We start from the raw sequence: 22,209 nt of genomic DNA on the forward strand, positions 1-22,209 counted from the left end.
CACATCAATTGCTCAAAAAATGGGGGTTAGTGCAGTAAAAAGGAGCCTTACTTAAAGACAATCATTCGAAATTTTTCTCCTTTTTCACTTTCTGTCACAATCAGAATGATGATTAAAATTGAGCTTTTTTTTCTTTTTTTTTTTTTTTTATAGAGCGCAATATCCACTAAACATGCCCAAAGCGCTTTACAAGGGGTCCCTGGCCAACAGCATCATTTAACATGTAGGACGAGGCATGACGCCTGCTGACGATATTACAATTTTTTCGGACAGAGACAACGCCGTTAACGGCCAGGTACTCATTTTACACCTGAGTACAGTGAGAGAATGTGAGTAAAGAGCCTTCTCCAAGGACTCAACTATGCGCCGAGCGAGGCTCGAACTCAGGAACTTCCGATCCGAAAGCGAGTGTCATACCACAAGACCACATAGCCGCACTTTAAAGCTAATGACTTGTTTTGAAATGAATTTCATTTGATCTGTTTTTGTAATTAAATTGAAGCTTACAATCAATTTCACATTATTATTTATTTGAAATTAAGACAAATTTCAGAAATGGAACCCATGTCTAGATTGGTACCCTCTGGATGGGGTCTTCTGACTTCTTGTGGGTAGAGAGGTCACTTACTCTGTCTTCTGTCCCACTATATCCATTTTCCAACTTGCTCTCTTGTCTTTGTCTAGGAATAAAATAACTTGGTTTGCCCTAGCCCGTGGATAGAGTCTTTGGCTGGCAGGGAAACAGTCAAATGTATAATTATAGTTTTGGGAGAGGATTTTTTTTCTTTGATGTTATATATATATATATATATATATTATATTTTTTTTTTTTTGGAATATGTTTTGTCAACATATTAGTATGAGTGTTTCCCTATCAGTGAGGTCCTGTGCTTGTGTCTGGATGAGACTTTTTGGTGATGAATTAAGCAAATTTATGGTTTGCTCTTGGAATCTACTTCTGTTCCACGTTTGAACCCGTCTCCTTTGTCTTACTTCGATATAAGCCAAATGATGATCTAAATGTTTCCCTTTTGTTTGGGGCCTGGTGGTCTCATTCTGGATGGGGTCCCCGACCTCCCATAGTGGTCAGGGAGGTACTTGCTGTGTCTTCTATCCCCCTGTACCTGTTTTCCAATTGCTTTCTGTCTTTGTCTTGGAATGAGATTATTTAGTTTTGTCCTGACCCTGGCCGGAGTCCTTGGCTGGGAGGGAAACAGTCAAATGTATAGTTATAGTTTTGGGAGATAATATTTCTTTCCTTGTAAATTATCTGTTATGTATTCTGTAAACATTTGAGTGTGTTCCTCTTAGAGGGATCCTGTGCTGGTTTGTGGATGAGACTTTTATGTGATCTCAAACTAAGTACATTGATGATGCGCTCTTGGAATCTACATTTGTTCCCTATTTGAACAAATTTCCCTTTGCCTTATCTTACCTTTGATTGTAAATTTAGAATACTTTGACGATTCCATTCTCTTCTTTTTCCTGGCACTGATATGACCTAACTGTCGTATAACCCTTAAAAACAAACAATCATACGAAACACAAATAGGCTATATATTGCCCCTGGACAAACTGTCGATCTTTGGTGAGCTTGTCGCCTTTGTCTTACTTTTCTTCTAACGTGTTAAAAGTAGTAATATGTGGTTATTGGTCTACTGGGGGTTATACCAATTGTTTGCTTCTTGCTACTCTTTGGATAGAATGATAGTCGATCGTGAATTCCTTTCCTCGAGATATGCAACAGACCCAGCTACACACTCAATCACTGTTGGGATAGAACGCTAATCTATCACAAAGGCCTTTCCACAAGATATGTAACAGACCCAGCTACCCACCCAATCACAGTTGGATAGAACGCTAATCTATCACAAAGGCCTTTCCACGAGATTTGTAACAGACCCAGCTACCCACCCAATCACTGATGGATAGACAGAGGTCAGAAGAAGAAAAAAAAACTCAACTTCACCCGGGATCGGCATCGGTCCATTTGCGTGTGAAGTGAGTGCTCTACCAAATGAGACAGCTGGAACCCTAAGATTCTGATAGCTTGGTCGACATCTTTGAACTATTTTTAGACACTTATAAGACCTTAATTTGTTTCATCCAAGCACGGTAAAACTCATGAAAGCAAACAAACATTTATCAACTCCTTGATAGATTTTGCTCATTCATTATAGGAAATGAGATTAGCGGAAGAGTAGCGTCCCTTGATTGGAAGTCCCGAGCGGAAAAGTTATTAGAGAGAGAATGTCATGTTGCTTGTGCGGCATGAGACACTTCACCGAAAGCGAGGACGAGAGTGACGCATGCGCAAAACCATTTTGACGTTCTCTCTGTAAGGTGACATCCAATCAAGGGACGCTACTCTTCCGCTAATCTCATTCCCTATACTGTACCTCTGAAACACACACACACACAAACATTATCAAAAATTTTGGCCAGAAACTCGTCTTTCAAATTTATATCGATCAATTAAAAATGACCCATTTCATCGACAACTCCCAAACCTGAGACTTCCTTGAAGTATTCCTTAAAGTTCCAGGTTTGAGTGTTTTTCACAAGACGAAAGTCATTTCAATCGATCGATATTAGAAGGAAGAGTTTTCTGGCCAAGATTTAATTTTTTTTTTTTTTTTTGGGGGGGGGGGGGTTGTTTTGTTTTTCAGAGTAAAGCAGAATACTAGTGGCTAATGGATAAATTTAGCAAAGAGATTTATACAATTCTTAATCTTGAAATAAGAAAGAACTCAATATCTGAACTAAATAAAAGGATTCCACACTTATAATGAATTCTATGAAATTTATTCTTTCCAATGTTTTAAGATGTGGCATTCTGTCATTGTTGAGCACACTTGGTAATAACCATCTTCCCAAGAAGCTTTGGATACTTGTTAATCTTCATTCAAACTATAGCTCTTATCTACATCTAGATATGTACAACAGTTCTTGTGATTGTTATTGATTTTCTAGTTATAATAATATTCAAAGATCCAGGATATTTGTTAGATACTGATTTCATCAAGGACTATTTCAGGATTATCAAAACCATTCAACATTTCATATTAATTAGATATTTGATTATTATTGCTTTGTTCGGCTTTATATAATTTCATATATACCTGACTTCCATCACTGCTGTCTTTGTTTTAGTAATATCTGGTTTACCGGTCAGACACACACACACACACACAGGGAGAGAGAGAGAGAGAGAGAGAGAGAGAGAGAGAGAGAGAGAGAGAGAGAGAGAGAGAGAGAAATCAGACTTTCATGAGATTCGAACACTTCGCATTGAACAGTGATAAGAATTTGCTTAACCACTGAGACCAATCTTATGGGAAACCGCGCGCTAAATATGTGTTTTTATTATTATTATTATTATTATTATTATTATTATTATTATTATTATTATTATTATTATTATTATTATTATTATTATTATTGTTATTATTATTATAATTATTATTATTATTATTATATTATTATTATTATTATTATTATTATTATTATTATTATTATTATTATTATTATTATTATTATTATTATTATTATTATTATCATTGTTATTATTATTACCATTACTACTACTACTACTACTACTACTACTACTACTACTACTACTACTACTACTACTACTACTACTACTACTACTACTACTACTACTACTACTACTACTACTACTACTACTACTACTACGACTACTACTACTACTACTACTACTATTTCTACTACTACTACTACTACTACTACTACTACTACTACTACTACTACTACTACTACTACTACTACTACTACTACTACTGCTATTCGACCATTTTCTATTGACCTCTTGGAAGGTTTAAATTACTGTTGCCAGCTGGGCTCATTATTCACGTGAAGTTCCGCCGTTCTTAACTATAGGAGCTCGTTCTAGTATTTTATCGGGGTGAAGCAGATGCCAATAAGTCAATTTAAAGTTAAAATGATCCGAAATACGAAGTATTAATTAGTCTTTTGCAAACTCAGAAAAGCTGTATTCATTCTTACTGACGTGCACTTATTTGCAGGTCTGATAACCCAATTCCGAATGGGCTCATTGTTGTAATGGAAATCTCAAAAAAAAAAAAAAGACGCAAAATAGTGTCCATTACAACAATGGTAAATAGGCCCATAAGTAGGTTCGGAGGTTGAGATCTGCATATACGTACACGTCGGTTCTCGCCTATAAAAGTATAAATGGAGCCTAAGTTTCCTTATTTTTTTTCACTGTCAATTCTAATGCCAGCATCTACTCGACTCCGACATACTCTCGTTTTGAGACAATGGGTCACGCACATAATTTTAGTTGAATCAATTCCTTTCTTATCTACGACACGGCCACCATCCTGGGTGCCATCGGGAACGTCTTCCTCATTGCCAAGCATTTCTCCCTGTCGATGAACAGCGTATTGTTCTTGATGGACAGATCGTGCTCCAGAGCGCCCTTGGTCCTGAGCAGGGCCTGCAGGGCGTTCTCCGCCTCCCTCAGTCTGTGCTGGAGGTGGTCCACTGTGTCCGTCAGCTCGTCCACTTCCTCGACGAGTCTGTTCTGGACGGCATCACGGGTCAACTCCATGTTCGGCCGACGCAGTCTGACGTCGAGACGTGTTTGGGCCACCTAGGGAGATTTTTAAAAATAATGAAAGCAATAGGGAGCAAAAAGAAAAAAACAAAAAAAAAAAACATTAGTATTTTGAGTAGCAATGACTATCCCGCACAAATCTTTGGGCCTCTTTTTCGCTCTTGAAGTGCCCGAATTCGCGTCAAAATATGGGACGAAGCCGTTTCGTATATGTTATTTTAAAAAAATTAATTACGACGCTGTTTATCGATGAAAATGACTGAAAGTTGGCACACAGTTAGAAAAAAGGTCATTTTAGATTATGTCAAGACGACAAAACTCGTGCGATTACCAGAAGACCGTTAAAAATAGATTTTTACTCTTTGGAGTAAAATATTTCTAAAACTACCGGGCGTGGAGGTTTTGTCGCTGACAAGGTAATACATTAACATTTCTTCTTTTAGGTTGTAAAATTTCATATGAATATGACGAGCACTTTTCCCGTATTTTACAAAACACCATCCTAATTTGCTCTTCAAGTTTCAATCTTTAAATACACTTATTACGCAAGATACAACCAAAGGTCGAAAAAAAAATGCCGAAAAAGCGTCCCATATTTTCGCGTTTTTTTCCCTCTTTGCGGGTCATCCAAATAAATGACACCTTTGAAACTGCATAACTTGTTTATTTATGAATGGATTTTCAAAATTCAAAAACATTTTTACTCAGTGGAGATAGGGCTTTGGTTTTAGACAAACATTTTCCTCAAAAAGAGAAAAAAACATTTTTCATAGTCATTGCTAATTTTGAGTATATTGATGCTATGCGTTTAGATAAAATACTCACAACATCTGCCAGCTGGATATAACCTACCGACATACAAAACTATGTGTAACACTGAACGTTAACAATAGTCCGTTTGATAAAATTCAGTGAGAACTGATCATTACACTGGCTGTCTAAAAACTATAACAAAAAACCGAGAGACGTCAATGTCGTTCCATCTATAGTGCAATATTCACCAAACGCACTCAAAGCGCTTTACAAGTCACATTTATTAACATTTAGGACTAGACATGGTGCCTAAAAAGACTATTATTTTTATTTATCAACGAAACAATGCTAAGTACTAATTTTCTCAGCTGAGAACAATGAGAGAATGTGAGTAAATCGCCTGATTCAAGGACTCAAAATTGCGCTGCTCATTCGGGGGGCTGGAGCCCGGGACCGTGAATTTCCGTTGATCTCCCATTAAAGTTACGTTCTTAATTCATTAATTGAACAAATCACAAAAAGCAGACCTGCAAACTACTACGAAAATTTCGTAGAATTACGAAATTTTGGCTCCAATTTCAAAACTTCATGAGGATTTCTAAGTCATTAAAACTTATTAAAAATGAAACTTGATGCGAGAGTGCACAATTCTAAGGATTTAATAGCTTTATTTAAACATTGCGAGGGTAAATTATTAAACCTGTAAAGTTAACAATAACGATACAATTTGTGTCTCCTAAAAACTACGAATTTTTAACTTTTCAAGTAGGTAGGTCTGCAAAAAGCAACAATTCTCACAACATCCACTGCTAGGATTGAGCTTGAACTTTTTTTGGAGATTTTTATATAGCGCAATATCCACTAAACGTGCTCAAAACGCTTTACAAGGGGTCCCTGGCCAACAGCAACATTTAACATGTAGGACGGGACATGACGCCTGTTAGGCGATATTACAATTTTTTTTCGAACAGAGACAACGCTGTTAACGGCCAGGTACTCATTTAACACCTGAGTACGGTGAGATATTGTGAGTAAAGAGCCTTTTCCAAGGACTCAACTATGTGCCGAGCGATGCTCGAACCCAGGACCTTCCGATCCGAAAGCGAGTGTTATACCACCAGCCCACATAGCCGCACATTTTAACCCTTCCCTTTTTGACTACGCGCAGTCATATAGTGTTGAAATGTTGCAACTAATGCATCCGAGTCTTATTGACTATTTAATCTGCTTACGGCCCACGCAGTCCACCGTAATAGTAAAAAATATATATATATAAATATTTTTTTTACTTTAAATAGTTTTGCAATTACGCAATAAAACCATAAGCCGCCATGGTATGTGTCACGCAGACACGGCAGAGATACAAATTTAGATGTAGGTCAAAATGGGGTTGTATGTCGGTCTCTTATTTCATGGAATGGCGCAATACTATAATGTAATAATAATGTAATATATGCATATATATATATATATATATATATATATATATATATATATATATATATATAGATAGATAGATAGATAGATAGATAGATAGATAGATAGATAGATAGATAGATAGATAGATAGATAGATAGATAGATAAAATATTTGAATTTCTATTGATTCCCACAGATCTGTAGGAATCAATAATAATTCAAATATTCTATTTATATTTATTTACCATTCCTCTAATACGAAAGTCGAGCACTTTTATTCGTGGTTTATATATATATATAGAATGCAAATTGTCATTCACATTTTTTGTGGCCGAGACGATTCGTTTCTGTGTCTTACACGTCTTCAGTCGGCGTAATCCATTGTAATGTCCGCAGAAAAGTTCTTACTCCAAACTAAAGTTGTTTCGTTGTGTAGTGGTGATTAGTGTTGATGTGTATTGGCATTGTTGTGATGTGCTCTCATTGCTTATATTATGAGTGTGTGTGTGTGTGTGTGCGTGTGTGTGTGTATGCGTGTAGGTGTGTTGTGTGTGGTGTGTACATGTGTGTGTATATGCCAATACACATCAACACTAATCACCACTACACAACGAAACAACTTTAGTTTGGAGTAAGAACTTTTCTGCGGATATTACAATGGATTACGCCGACTGAAGACGTGTAAGACACAGAAACGAATCGTCTCGGCCACAAAAAATTTGAGGGACAATTTGCATTCTATATTAGCTCTAACCACCATTATCGAGCACTTTCGTACCTACGAGTACCCACCAACACACACACACACACATATATATATATATATATATATATATATATATATATATATATATATATATTATATATATATATATATATATATATATATATATACATTATGTATATATATATATATATATATATATATATATATATATAATGTATATATATATTATATAAATATATATTATATATATATATATATATATATATATATATATATATATATATATATATATGAGTGTGTGTGTTTGTGTGTGTGTGAATAATTAATATAGTCGGGTCCAATTTATTTGTGGTAGAAAATTCTTTGCGGCTAAGCATCATCATATTCACTGCCCTACTCTCAAACAAGGATTCTTATAAAATTCTGGCCAAAAAACGTCGTCCTTTAATTCTCGATTGATAAAAAATGACTCTCTCATTCTCAAACCTGGGACTTCACTGAAGATGGGGTTCATTTTAAGTTTCTACAAAATTTATGATGCAAGTGAAAAATATAGGAGTATGCACTGTAATAATCTTTTCAATTTTGTAACAACAAAATCTATGCGTGGCTCGGTGACTTACGACTCCTCTCATCACCAAAGTCAAGTTTTGCTTAGCATGATCATTGACCCGACCTGACTGACAATTATTATGGGAAATTCTGGACCTGGTGATGTGTCCTTAAGGCAATTAAATCTCATTCCCTCACTCGACTCAGGTGTGAACAATTACCTGGCTATGGGCAGTGACGAGCAATTTGAGAGTGTTAATACAAAAGGACGCCTAACCGGCAACTGGTATTATATGAAATGTAAATATGGTTACACAGTGCCTGTTGGTGGAATGTATGAGACATTTTCAGGCGCATTCAGCACGGTAAATCCGTGAAAATTCGCCTTTTAAATGATCATATTTTATGTTTTGATAATTTTACATTGCAAACTATGATCAGGTACTATGTCAGAATGAACTCGATAAGGAAAATTAACTCAAAATTCAAAATGATCAGAATTCGGAGTTCTGTGTTTTCTTGTTTTGTTTTTGGTTGTTTTTTTTTTTTTTTTTTTTTTTTTTTTTTTTTGGTTTTGTTTAAAAAGGGGGGGGGGGGGGTGCTTGAGTTTGAAAGTATTTATTCTACTGTAATTCTTTTTTTTTAAGTTAAGCTAACAAAACGGTGTCTATCCGTTCGTATCCCTCCTACACAATGCTATTTTAAGAAGAATGGTCAGAAATAATTTTGGCCGTACCTGCATTGGTTGCTGCTTGTCTTGAATGGCCTTCTTGAGCAGTTCGATGTTCTTCTCCATCTCGTAAATCTCCTGTAAGGTCTTGCTGAGGTGGAACTGTATCTTGTTGCGGGCATCCGTGGTTTCCTGTATCCGGTGGCTCAAGGCTGTGTTTACGGCGTTCCATTGCTGGGGAGGGAAAGGGGGAGGGATTAATGTGTTTGTGATTATTTGTGTATTATTTTGTAAAGATTTTTTTACAAATTACAATGTCTGATTCAATAAAATGAAAATAAATAATAATATGAATCTGAAATCGCCCTTAGAAAGATAGAAAAAAAGACAGCCGTTTGTTTGTGGCAGCAGATTCAGTAGGCTACCTTTGGAGAGTTTTTTTCTAACGCAGATTTGTTTAATTTCTTAGGATCTCATCGAAGAGAGGCGAGGAGATGTGACATGCAATTTCACATGTGCAATATGTATGATGTAACAAAAGGCAACGTAACAATCCCCCCAATCCCGATCTTCATTTGTCCCTCTGTGATCTTTTCTCCTTCGCAAAACGTAAAAAAAGGCATTCAGAGGACTACGTTTCCGCATCCTCAAAGAGTGGACATCTCGAAATATTACATGTATCTCTGCTCTGCTTTCACAGGCTCAAAGGAAGTTGGAACTGTCTTGTAGATTCACACGTAGACTGCTTTGAAGGTGGAATCGTAGAATAACATTTCAATTCAGTTCCAAAACTTATTAAGTTCAATGATTCAATAGTATATACAATGCACTATATATATATATTGAACACTATTTTTTCGCTGCCTTTTTGGTGTAATTATACATTGTGCTCGTTTGAGCACGGCCATAATAAGAACAGAAAGAAACATTTCACCACACTGACTCAACTTTATCGCCACAACTATCTTGACTTAAAGAAGGGTATATATAATCTTTAGTTTTGCATGCAAAAAAAAATACTCTCGTTGAATATCTTGTTGCATAAATGTTGTGATACTTACGTTCCACATTTCGTTATTACAAGTGTTGATGACACTCTCAATCTCCAGTCGGATGCTTTTGGATGCGTTGCGCTCGCATTGAGATCGCTGAATGTTATCGTTGGAGTATCTGGCGATTGAGGAAAAGAGTTTATCATAATTACTTTTACACACGAGGAAAACAGCGGCAGCCACTAATGTTTGAAACACAATTTTGTGACGATATACCCAATCACTGAAATAAAAAGAACTTTTCCGCACTAATGAGGCAGTTGCGTTACAATGCAATACTAAACTGTTCTGCATTCTCTGAGTGGAAGTTCGACATCAACAGATCTTACATATTCAGATTTGCATACCCATAGAAAAGTTTTGGTGAATTGGCCGCCAGCTAATGACTCCTATTATTGGGCACAAACTGGGGAATTTCTCGTCCAGTTCATAGGAGACATCATCCCTTCCACAAGGAACATGGCGGTTTGAATGACATGAGCAACTTTGTAGGCAACACAGATAAAGAAGAAAAAGAGGAAGTTGAAAAATAAGAAGAAGAAGAAGCAGAAGAAGAAGAAGAAGAAGAAGAAGAAGAAGAAGAAGAAGAAGAAGAAAGAGGAGGAGGAGGAGGAGGAGGAGGAGGAGGAGGAGGAGGAGGAGGAGGAGGAGGAGGAGGAGGAGGGGGAGAGATAAATAATGGAGCCTCACTTTGCCCATGTCTCGGGTACACTGATGGTGTTGTCAATACGGTGGACCCCGTCATGGTAGGCAATGCCTCGACTCGTGTTCTTGAGCTGGTGGTTCGTCGTGTCCAAGTTCTCCGCGATAAATTTGTCCCCGGAGTCACGTTCTAGTTCATGCTGTGCTGCACGGTTCAAACCCAGCTGTACATTGGATCTGGCGTGTGTGGTAGAGTGCGGGGGTTGGGGAGGGAAGAGTAGGGAGGAGGAATTTAATTTGATTAGATGACTAATTATTGATTGCAAGATCATTATGCTTTGAATTGAGATAATTACATCTAGCTAAGAGATATTAAAAACTTGATGATTAGAGGAATTTTGTCAAGAAGAAGAAGAAGAAGAAGAAGAAGAAGAAGAAGATGATGATGATGATGATGATGATGATGATGATGATGATGATGATGATGATGAGATGATGAGATGAAGAAAGAAGAGAAGAAGAAGAAGAAGAGAAGAAAGAAGAAGAAGAAGAAAAGAAAAGAAGAAGAAGAAGAAGAAGAAGAAGAAGAAGAAGAAGAAGAAGAAGAAGAAGAAGAAGAAGAAGAAGAAGAGAAAGAAGAATAAGAAGAAGAAGAAGAGAAAGAAGAAGAAGAAAAAGAAGAAGAAGAAGAAGAAGAAGAAGAAGAAGAAGAAGAAGAAGAAGAAGAAGAAGAAGAAGAAGAAGAAGAAGAAGAAGAAAGAAGAGAAGAACAAGAAGAAGAAGAAGAAGAAGAAGAAGAAGAAGAAGAAGAAGAAGAAGAAGAAGAAGAAGAAGAAGAAGAAGAAGAAGAAGAAGAAGAAGAAGAAGAGGGTAGGAGAAGGAAAAGGAAAAGGAAAGCAAGACCATCTCGATTTTCTAATTTACAGACATTCATTTATTTAGCGAACTATATTATAAAGATAACTGCCTAGCTAGAGAATTCAATGACATAGGCAATTTACATACATTTATCCGTAACCCACCGGATTATGTCGGAATAAGATTTTTTTTAAAACACTGAAAAGTCAAAATCAAAAGAAATGTGAACTTCTATTATACGTTGTCATGTAAAAAGCGTGTTCACTCTCCTCCATAAACGATAACTCTTGTAAAAGTTTTATATTTTCAAAAAATAATTGGAATCAATTTTCAGTAACTAGCTAACTCCGATATAACACCAATTAGAGGTGGTGAGCCACATAATTTATCGAATTACCAACCTGTCGATCGTATTTCTCATCCGTTCCTGGCACCGTTTGATCATGTCTACCTCGCGGATTAGCTCCTTCTCGGGCTTGTCGTGCACGAGGTCGATAGACTGTCTCTTCTCCCTGTTGTAAAGACATTCCTGGGAGATGTGGAGGGGATTTTCAGACTCGGCCAAGTTCCTCTCCAGGATCCGCTTGGCCTCGTTAAGAGCGTTGGTTTCCGTGATCATCAAATCGATCTCGTGGTTGAGCTCCGTCTTCCAAAAGTTGATATCACCTGTTTAAAAGTATTTGTATACAGTACGTGCTGGATTCTAGCACGCTTCAGGGAGAAGCCAAAACGCTTGCTAGAATATGAGCGTTCTGACTCCGCCGCACATGGGAGGTAACGATTTATTATGTTTATAAAAATTTAGTTACCCAGTTCCAGCGTGCCGTATTGCAGAACGTGTTGGAATCTGGCCTGCTAGAATCCAGCGAGTACTATACAAGTTGTGACTCGTTTTTTGTCATTGTGTTATCATTTTGGATGTACTTGAGACGGAGAAAATTGAGTTTTAATCAAAATGACGACTTAGAAAACTCGATTTTCTTTTAGGTTTAAGGGAAAAAATCCTCACGTTCTTAATTAAAGCAGTTATTTTAACTTATTTCTTAAAGTTGAGATTTCAAGTCAAATGTGAGGATTAAGCTCTCCCAGACACATTAACTCTCTCCTTACCAGCCATTCTCCGGATTTTCCCCAAAACTTCACACTAATTAACACAAAATATATTTTTAATTACTCAAACATAACAGCAGTAAGTTCTTGCGATACATAATTTCTTTAGCAAAACATTCTCTACACACACTTTTTAAAAATTTTATGATGTACAAAATAAATTTGAACAAGAAAAATGTTGGTTGTATCGTAACGAAAGTGACGATTTTCCTGTTAGTTGGTAAGGAGAGGGTTAATGTTACATACTCTGATGAAACTCTAATGTCAAATCAAATATGAATTGTTTCTTTTCAGCGTACCTTTTTAACCTTCATTAGAGATTATGAATGTAGTCTTTCAGAACAATAAAAATAGATGATTTTTCCTCATAAAAAAATAGTATATTGAAGTTTTGTGTGATGTTTGTCTAAAGCGGATAAATTGCCATTCGAATTCTTTGAACAGGTAGAACATTTAATTTAGTAATTTTCTGAAAGCTTGAACTATGAAAAAAACGCGTCATATTCAAAATATGCGTTTTAGTTTGCAGATTTCACTTTAAAAGAGATAATTAGGAAGATAGAATGAAGAGTACAGGGGAAAAACCACCGATCTCCCATTTTAGAAACCTCTCCCATACTCTTCAAACTTTTTTTTAAAGTTTTGAAACAATTGATAAACAATAGCATCTTGAGCTTTCACACCAAGACCCCAAGATCTTACCCAATCTTTCTCCGAGTCGCTTTCCAACTTCAGCTTGCGACTTCTTTGTCTGTTCGTCTTTCTCATGGACCAGCCTGACCGTATTGAGGCGAAGTCTCTCCGCGCCGCCCCGCACTCTGTCCGAGGCGATGTAGTTACCCTGGTTGGAGGCAATCCAGTCGTTGCACGTGAATCGCGTGTATAGAGCGTTTCGGGCCGCGGCAAAGACTGGTGGGACCTTTAGACTGTCTAGCTCCGTCAATTGGGTGCGACATGAGGCTGGGTCCGGCATACTGCGAGTAAGAGCCGTGCAGGGATTCACCTTAAAAATTGGAAACAGGGGGGAAAAGCTTGACTTTTTTATAGCACAATATCCACTAGATCTGTGTGTTCAAAGCACTTTACAAAGAGTGTCAAGTTAACAGCAACACTTCAGATTTTAAACAATACATGACGCTTGTAGGCGCTATTACGTGTTTGTTTTTGTTTTTATTTTTTTTTTTGGACGAAGACAATGTTGATACAGGTCAGGTACTTATTTTGATCCTGAATGCGTTGAGGGAACGTGAGTAAAGAGCCTCTTCCAAGGACTTATCTTTGCGCCACTAAGAGCGGGACTCGAACCATGGACGATCGTCATACCACAAGACCACAAGGCCACACAAGTTAGATAAGGAAAGACATGTCTTCTCCTCTTTGGAGTTTGAATCACTTTTAGATCATCTCAGCGCCAGGAAAAGGCAACGTACAGAAGAAAAAAAAGCAGTGGTTTGTCTGAAAGAGTTCAAAAACTTGCCATGATTCTCTCTCTCTCTCTCTCTCTCTCTCTCTCTCTCTCTCTCTCTCTCTCTCTCTCTCTCTCTCTGTGGCATATCACTTGGATGTAACCTCCCACACAGTCCTTCGGAAGAAGTCTATGTCTTGTGCCCATCTGCCACATTCCGTCACGCCGTTGTTGAGCCATTCCTGTATATCCTGTTGCCATCTTCTTTGTGGTCTTCCTCTGCCTCTTTTGCCCTCCGCCATGCCCTCCAGTACATCTCTCTCTAGTGTGTCGTGTCTTTTCAGGTGCCCAAAGTGTTTGAGTTTCAGCTTTTTTATCTTACTCATTAGCAGGGACTTTTTTAGTCCTAGTGTTTTCATGATGTTTGCATTGCTTTCTTTGTTTGTCAACGGGATGCGTAAGATTTTTCTATAGCATTTCATTTCGAAGGCGGTTATTCTCTTTTCTGATTCTTTGGTTATAGACCATGTCTCGCATCCATATATTGCAGTGGGAAAAATACAGGATGTTAGGATCTTCATTTTCAGTCTGACTTCCTCGCTCTTCCATGATTGGAAGTTTGAAAAAGGAAGTCCAACGTAAAAATAATGAACAAAGCCATGTATTTGTCTTGTAAAAGTCTCAGATAGTTGTCCGACTACGCCTAATGCTTTCACAATAAGGAGTGACTCAATGAGTTGCCTTAAGTTCCAAAAGATGCCTAAAGACCGCCAAACCACAGAGAAACGAAATACGTCAATTACATATTTAATACTGTGACATCCCTCAAAACGGTGTTAGTCGAGAAAAATTGAAATTATAGTCGAAAATGTAAGACATAAATATGTATCTCTTATATTGGCAAGATTGACCTTCATTTTCTAAGTTTCTTGACTCCCATAGTGGACAGAGAGGTCACATGCTGTTTATTCTAGCCCCCAATATAATGTGTTTCCTAACTTGCTTTCTGTCTTTGTCTTTGTGAATTCGATCACTTGGCTTTCTCCTGGACCTGGCCGGAGACTTGGCTGAGAGGGAAATAGTCAAATATATAGGTATAGTTTTGGTAGATGGTTTTTTAAACATATTTGTAAATCATCTCTGTTATGGTCTGCTATGTTTCCTATTTTGATTTTATAATGATTTGAAAGCATTTGAGTGTATTCCTCTGAGTGGGATCCTATGCTTGGTTCTCGGTGGGACTTTTAGGTGATTTCACACTAAGTACACCGACCGTGTGCCCTTGCAATCTACATATGTTTTTTCTTTGAATCAGTCCCCTTTGTCTTTCTTTTCTCTTTCGCTTTAAAGTGTAATCTAGAATGTTTAATTATCCCATTTTCTTCCATTTTACTTGCGCTGACATGTCCTAAATGTTTTGTAAGCGTCGTTAAACTCAAAACAAAAATAAAATCTAATTTCCTGAAATTAAAAAAAAATCTTGTTCGACTCGAAATTGTATCAGATTGACTCGTCAGGTGACATAAAAAGACAATGTATTCCTTACCTTAGCTGATTGGTAATAAGTGCTGGGTCTCCATGGTAGCACAGTCATGGATTTCCTCGTGGGCGCCGGGGCAGGGAATGTGTCGTTGGCCCGCCCGTTGCTAGTCTTCATGTTGCCCAGTGTGGGCAATGCAGGTGGGCAATGTGGACCCTGATGTGGGCCCACAAGGTAACTGGATGCCTGGGTAGCACCTGGGCAGGAAAAGTAGACAATAACAATGTAGGCAGATGAGTTGTTTGTTACAATTAGTGATTTCTACGATTACTGATTGACAATTTGTGACCCCTCGCCTCAAAACGGTATTAAGTCGGGTTGGTTAAGGTGTTGAAAATTGAATTTATAGCCAGAAATATCAGACTTGTGTTGAGTTTGTATGCTTTATTGAGGAGAATGGATACCTTATTTTAGAGTGCTAATGCCAACAATTTATATCTTTGACCAGTTTAACATTTAATTCGGATTTTAATCATATGGTTCGTTCCAACATAATACCGTTTTGAGACGATGGGTCATATTTGTGACTCACTGCCTCATAACGGTATAATAATGATAATAATGAGTAAATTTTAGATTATTTTATGTCGAAACATCAAAGCGCTTTAAAACAATACATGTGACTACTTATGTACTCACAACTCATACAACATTATTTTATCAATGCAGTCAGTTATAAGTAGGACAAGGTACAACTCACAAAAGCAAGTACTTGGTGGAAAGAAATGTTTCAAGACGTTTCTTGAAGGGAAGAGAGTTCCAAATTGTGGGGACAAGTTTAGAAAGGGATCTGTCATCAAAACTCTTGAGATTTGTTTTCGGTACTGCTAACAATTTTACGTCATGCGATCTCAAATTACGCTTTTGAACATAAGGTTGAAAAGGGTCTTGAATACAAAGAGGGGCAGAAGGTTGAACTGCATGAAAACAGGTGAGAGCAATTTTGTACTCAATTCTGGCTTTCGCATGTAGCCAATAGAGAGTAATTAGCATAGATAGCTTTGGTCACCGAAGTGAGATTTTCTAAGGACCATCCTAGCACCCTATTCTAAATTCTTTAAGTTTATTTATTTTATAATCTGGAAGACCAGCGAGAGGAGCGTGACACAGTAATCGAGTCGAGATAGGATCCGTGTCGAATCAACGGTTTTTAGAGCATTGAATGGAATAACAGCCTTGATAAGTGAAATTCTTAAAGTTCGAAATTCAGAATTTTCATGAAGTGGTCAACTTGATGGTATCATATCGGAGAGCTATTGATGCTGAATAATATTATTTTTATGTCAACAGTAAAAAGTCTAGATTGAGCCAAAGTTTCATACTTTTTATTGTCCATTCAAATTTCTGCAACTTGTCTGTCTATAAAGACATTATACTAATTTGAGGTCGCAATTTTTCTATGGGTCTGTTGATTTATAAGTGAGGTCAAAACCCTATGTATATTCAGGATATCTTAACTCTTGAAACACTAAGTGGCCACGTACAGAAAGGACCCATCCTTCACAGGGACAGCACTTGGCTGGAACCCCCAAGGCCAGCGGCAAAAAGGACGCCCACCAACAACGTGGCGAAGAACGCTAAATTTAGAACTCAAAAAGTGCCAAAAGGTCGTGGGGAGAGGCGAAAGTGGTTGCCAGAGACCGTCCAAGATGGAGATCCGTGTTGGACCGTAGCCATCATATCATAAACATATTATTGTATAGCTGACACAAGGTCTTACTAGGTCTTATCTTTCGACGTCATTTTTAGGTTTGTACAGCGTCAAGTGAGTTCTCGTTAGTGGTGTTCAAGGAAACAAGTGATCCCATTGGTTGATTATTGAGTACAACTCACTATTTGTTTTCTTTTGCGGCCAAAGCCTCCCGAATAAAATATTCCGACATTTAATTTGTCTTTATTGATTTAAAATAAGGAACACATTTTCATTTATAACTTCATCCTCGAGCTAAGGGAATCAACCCAAGTATTCCTTTAACTAACCCTAAGAAAAAAATTAAACCTAGTGCCGTTAAACTAACCCTAATAGGAAAAACAAACGCCCTTGGACCTTTCTACGACCTATAACGGGAGGGTTTTTTTTCTATTACTATTAGGGTTAGTTAACGGCACTGGGTTTTATTTTTAGTTAGAGGGGGAGACCTTCCACACGTTTCTCGAGATAGGTTCACTTTTCACTTTATACATTTATTTTAACTGTGGATCTTTTGTCAGACGATACACATAAGTAAATTTCCATGAAATAAAGCCACAGTTTTTAAATCGTATTTTACTTACCCAGATATTCCATATTGGCGCAGCCACCCTGGGGCTGGGACGCAATACAGTTCATCTTGTAGATGTAGTAAGGCTGGAATACAGCCGATGCTGAATTACACGCTTTCTTATTATTGTTTGTGTTCAAATTTGTGCAAAATTGATGACGTATGCTCGAAAACATGCATATGCGCTTTGGTTTAGAGGCTTTGTGACATTATGATTTTGCTGGCAGTCGCCTTGTCATAATGATATCTGGATACCTGGATGCCTCTGTATAGAGCTTTTAGACTTGGTGTAGTCTCCTCCGCTCCTCCTCATCTATTAATGATTGGACCAATTCTTATAACTGAACTTGTTTCCTAGGATGTTACTTATCTCCAACTCTGCTTTGAATTTATTCAAATTTTTTGCTGATACTGTGGTTTCTTGCACTTTATTACACTTATTAACAATTCTAGCTGAAAAAAGTTCCCTCTTTCATTTGTCTTAAAACGTTCTTTTTCCAGTTTCTTGCTGTTTCCTCGTGTCTGAATGTTCTTGTTTGGTTTAAGAAATCCTACCTTTGCCCTGTCTATCCCCCTTACTATTTTATGTTGGATCATATCTCTTCTTCTTCTCCTGTAATCTAAGGTCGGGAGATTTAATTCTTTCAGTCTCTCACAGTAGGTTTTGTCTTTCAGGTGTGTGATAAGTTTTGTTGCTCTCCTTTGCACTCTTTCCAAACAGTCTTTGTCTCCCTCAAACTTCGGATACCATATGCAGTTGGCATATTCCAGCAGCTTTGATCTAACCATAGTCTTGTAGATGGTAGTCATGTGTTTTGGTTTCAGATTCTTGAAATTTCTTTTCACTATTCCAAATGATGATTATCTATAATAATATCTTACTTTATCTGGCAGTTTCATACATACTTTTTATATCTTTATCTTACACTAGTACCTGCTCCCTAAGTTGTTACTTAGAATATTGTCTATGTGTTATGTCATATAAAACCTGATCCGTCGGTCAATCGTTCGAGTGTTGCTGTGAGCAGCGGCGCATAGTTGAGTCCTTGGAAACGGTTCTTCACTCACATTCTCGCATTGTACTTAGGTGTAAAGTGAGTACCTTGCCTATAGAATGCATAGTTCACATGGGATGTCTTGAATAAGGATAGGATAAATAGTGAACTCTAAACAATATGACCAAAAACTAGAGGTGCCTAAATGAGTCAATAAAATGTAAAGAAAGAAAAAGGGAGTAAATTTGATTTTTTAAAAAGGGAACACAAAAAAACGACGTTTCGGCTTTTGGCCTTTTTCAAGTAAACAATATTTTTCAATTCTACGAGCCATCGAAAATAGACTAGCTGCTCGCCCACATACTACTCGTCAAACCCAAGACGCATTAATTCGTTTCAAAATTCCGATGCTACAGTACACATGATATTATAGTCCGGATGTTGCCCCATCTGACAATAACGTGTTCCACCCAGCTCAAGAAGTATCTGACAGGAAACCGTTACAACAGTGATTTGGAGGTAGTTGCAGATTTTTCGGCGACTGTACCGAGCAAAATCACGGGAATTCTTTGCTAACGGCATGCGCCAACTATAAAAATATGGTTCAGCACGCTCTTGTAACTTGAGGTTGTGTTCTGGTTGTCTGTAGGCCTAAAATTTCAAATATTTTTGGTTTTTACTTCCAACTGAAATAGCGTCGTAATTTTTCCTGGTTTTATTTTCTCTCATCTTATATAATGAGCCATCAAAAAAATGTGCAAAATCAGACTTACAAATGGATGCAATGGAGTGTTTTATTTTCCTGCACATTGAAAATATATTTTGAAAATAGACAAAAGAAAATATTTTGAATACTATCTTTTTTTTTTTTTAATCAACAAAAACATTTTACTCTAAATGTTTCATTCACTATAGACCCGGTCTATATAATATTGTTCTTTATAACAGATTAGAATGTAACAAAGTAACCGCTTAGAATGTGCGGTTGGAAAATATAGAAAAAGGAAACAAATAAGATAACAATAAATAGTAATAAAGTGATTTGTATCAAATAGATCAAAAGCAGAAAGCTACATCGAAACTGATGATAAAATAACGACAGAATTAAGAATATTACATGTTAACTATTAAGTGAATGCGTTTGCTAGCTGCTTCATTCTCTTGATCAGAGACTGAGTAATCATTACAAGAGCCAAAACATACAAGATTACAAGTGTAATAGTCAAGTGCGACTGCTCGCCTCTCTCTCTCTCTCTCTCTCTCTCTCTCTCTTTCTCTTTCTCTCTCTCTCTCTCTCTTTCTCTCATCTAGGCGAAGGGTGTGGTATCCCGAGTTGGCTCTCTGACACTATATTTTAATTTATATAGGTTTATCCTTCTTCTTCTTTGGAGGCCGAAACTTCAAAATTGAAGATTTAAATGGCTTGTCAGTTGTCTCACGAGCGAGCAGATCTGGTGATGGACAATGACGTTCTTAACCATTCCACTGATCAGGGCATTATGACTCTAATCTAATGATGGAGGGGAAAAGGAATATAGATGTGCGTTCATTCGGGAATATGAAATGGCGAAAGACATTGAGTAGTTCCGTGTCATCCTGTTTTTTATAGTCAGTTTATCAACCGGAATGGCCACAGCTCCACTATAAAGGACAACTAACTGATTTATTTGTTATGAGTTTTTCTTTCGGCAAATTGTATCCAATCGAGTACTTGGATAAGCTTCGAGATGCTTGCTTCTGGTTCATACTCGTAGTTGCCACAAACAAACCTTGATGCTCTTCTCTGTATCTTATCCAAATCTTCAAATTGTACTTTGTTATAGGGGTCCCATACGGAACTGCTGTACTCTAATATGGGCCTAACGGATGTCTCATAGCATTTCTTCTTTACTAATTTGTCACAGTGAGTGCAGGAGTTGCCACTGTAGAAAGCTCAGAGTTCTATTAGCTAAGAGTTCTGTTTATCCAATGTTATTCTTAATATATTATCCTTCTGATGGTTTATTATTATCCTTCTGTACACACAATGGACGTTTCGGGTATAAACCTCTCGTCAGCAAAAGAATAAACAAGGGGACATTGAAAAACAAAAACACAATTCTTGCTCCATTTTTTTTCAACATTCCTTTGTTTATTGTTTTTCTGACGAAGGGTTTGTACCCGAAACGTCAATTGTCTGTACTTTTTCTATCCGAACCTTTCTCTTTTCACGTTTTTGATATTATTTTTACGACCCCAAGTTTCTCTACATGTCATTATTAAACGTCTGTAAAACAATTTCTATTTCTGGATGATAAAAGCATTGTCTCATTTTATTTTATTTTCTTATCTTATTTGGTCATTTCGTTTTTGTTTTCATTAATCTTGATTATTATTTTTATTGAGATAGTGGTCTTCGAGATTCTGAAACTGGTCATGGTTCATTGCACATGAAATCATATCTATCTACATCGTTATTATTAATTTATTAATTTACCCTATCATTTACCCTATCACTCAAATAATATGTGATGTGTGTGTGTGTGTGCGTGTGTATGTGTGTGTGTGTGTGTGTGCATGAATTGACCAATTGTGCAACGAGATGCAAATGTATGCATCGATTAACTTTTTCTTGGCGGTCATCAACCACGCCTAATTATTAATAAAAGTACGCCTGCTCTCGTAAACATTGATCTACACAAAAACTCGAAGTGGCCGAGTGTTTAAGGCATTGCACTGTGACCCAGAAGGTTCCCGGTTTCCAGCAATGGCCATATATGCATGTTTGACATCCGAAACCACTTATGGGCCTAGTTTTACATTGTTGTAATGGACAATATTTTACGTTTTTTTTTTTTTTGAGATTTCTATTACAACAACGAGTCCATAAGGAATTGGGTTATCAGACCTGCAAATATGTGCACGTCGTCTTTAATTTATTTGAATATTGCATTATTAAATCTATGTTCATCCTATGCATGATGTAGAATAAATATCAATTGCGTTTTGTTGATAACACACTACGGTAGATTTAACTCTTTCTGGGTTCATGAAGTGGAGCATCTTCATGGTCAACGAAGCGTGTCTGACTGAGTGTTAATCTTCTATCTCTATTATCAATTCAGATGCGTAGATAAAGATAGTATAGATAGAATGCGCTTGGCCAATGAGTTCACAACATTGCCATCCGGAAGTATAACGGACCAACACACAAACTCTGTGTAACCGTGAACGTTTATAGTCAGGTTAATACAGTTTAGTGAGAACAACTCACAAACGCGGATGGCAAAAACAATAACAAAGGCCTGAGTGACGTCATCTTCGAACTATCTATAGATAGTATGCAGATGACGTCACTCAGGCCTTTGTTATTGTTTTTGCCATCCGCGTTTGTGAGTTGTTCTCACTAAACTGTCTTAACCAGACTATAAAAGTTCATGGTTACACAGAGTTTGTGTGTTGGTCCGTTATACTTCCGGATGGCAATGTTGTGAACTCCTTGGCCAAGCGCATTCTATCTATAGTATAGATAGTATGCGCTTGGCTAAGAAGCTCATTACATTGCCATCCGGAAGTATAACGGACCAACACACAAAAATGTGTGTATCCATGAACGTTTATAGTCGGGTTAAAACAGTTCAGTGAGC

General features: G+C 37.2%; 1 protein-coding gene across 1 annotated transcript; it reads right to left on the reverse strand.

The window, feature by feature from the left end:
• Positions 1-3,834: 3,834 nt before the first annotated feature.
• Positions 3,835-17,713, reverse strand: LOC144962539 (tektin-3-like). The gene is made up of 8 exons (XM_078895562.1): positions 17,602-17,713; positions 15,334-15,524; positions 13,085-13,385; positions 11,674-11,938; positions 10,463-10,651; positions 9,782-9,890; positions 8,787-8,954; positions 3,835-4,636 (listed from the first exon to the last, which is right to left on the reverse strand). Exons 1-8 carry the CDS (start codon positions 17,654-17,656, stop codon positions 4,346-4,348), a joined length of 1,569 nt encoding a protein of 522 aa, XP_078751688.1. The 5' UTR covers positions 17,657-17,713; the 3' UTR covers positions 3,835-4,345.
• Between the last annotated feature and the right edge of the window lie 4,496 nt (positions 17,714-22,209).

Source organism: Berghia stephanieae, chromosome 1 (genome assembly GCF_034508935.2).
Source record: "Berghia stephanieae isolate SIO BIC M18660-M18661 chromosome 1, UCSD_Bste_1.3, whole genome shotgun sequence".
In the NCBI taxonomy this organism is placed as follows: domain Eukaryota; kingdom Metazoa; phylum Mollusca; class Gastropoda; order Nudibranchia; family Aeolidiidae; genus Berghia; species Berghia stephanieae.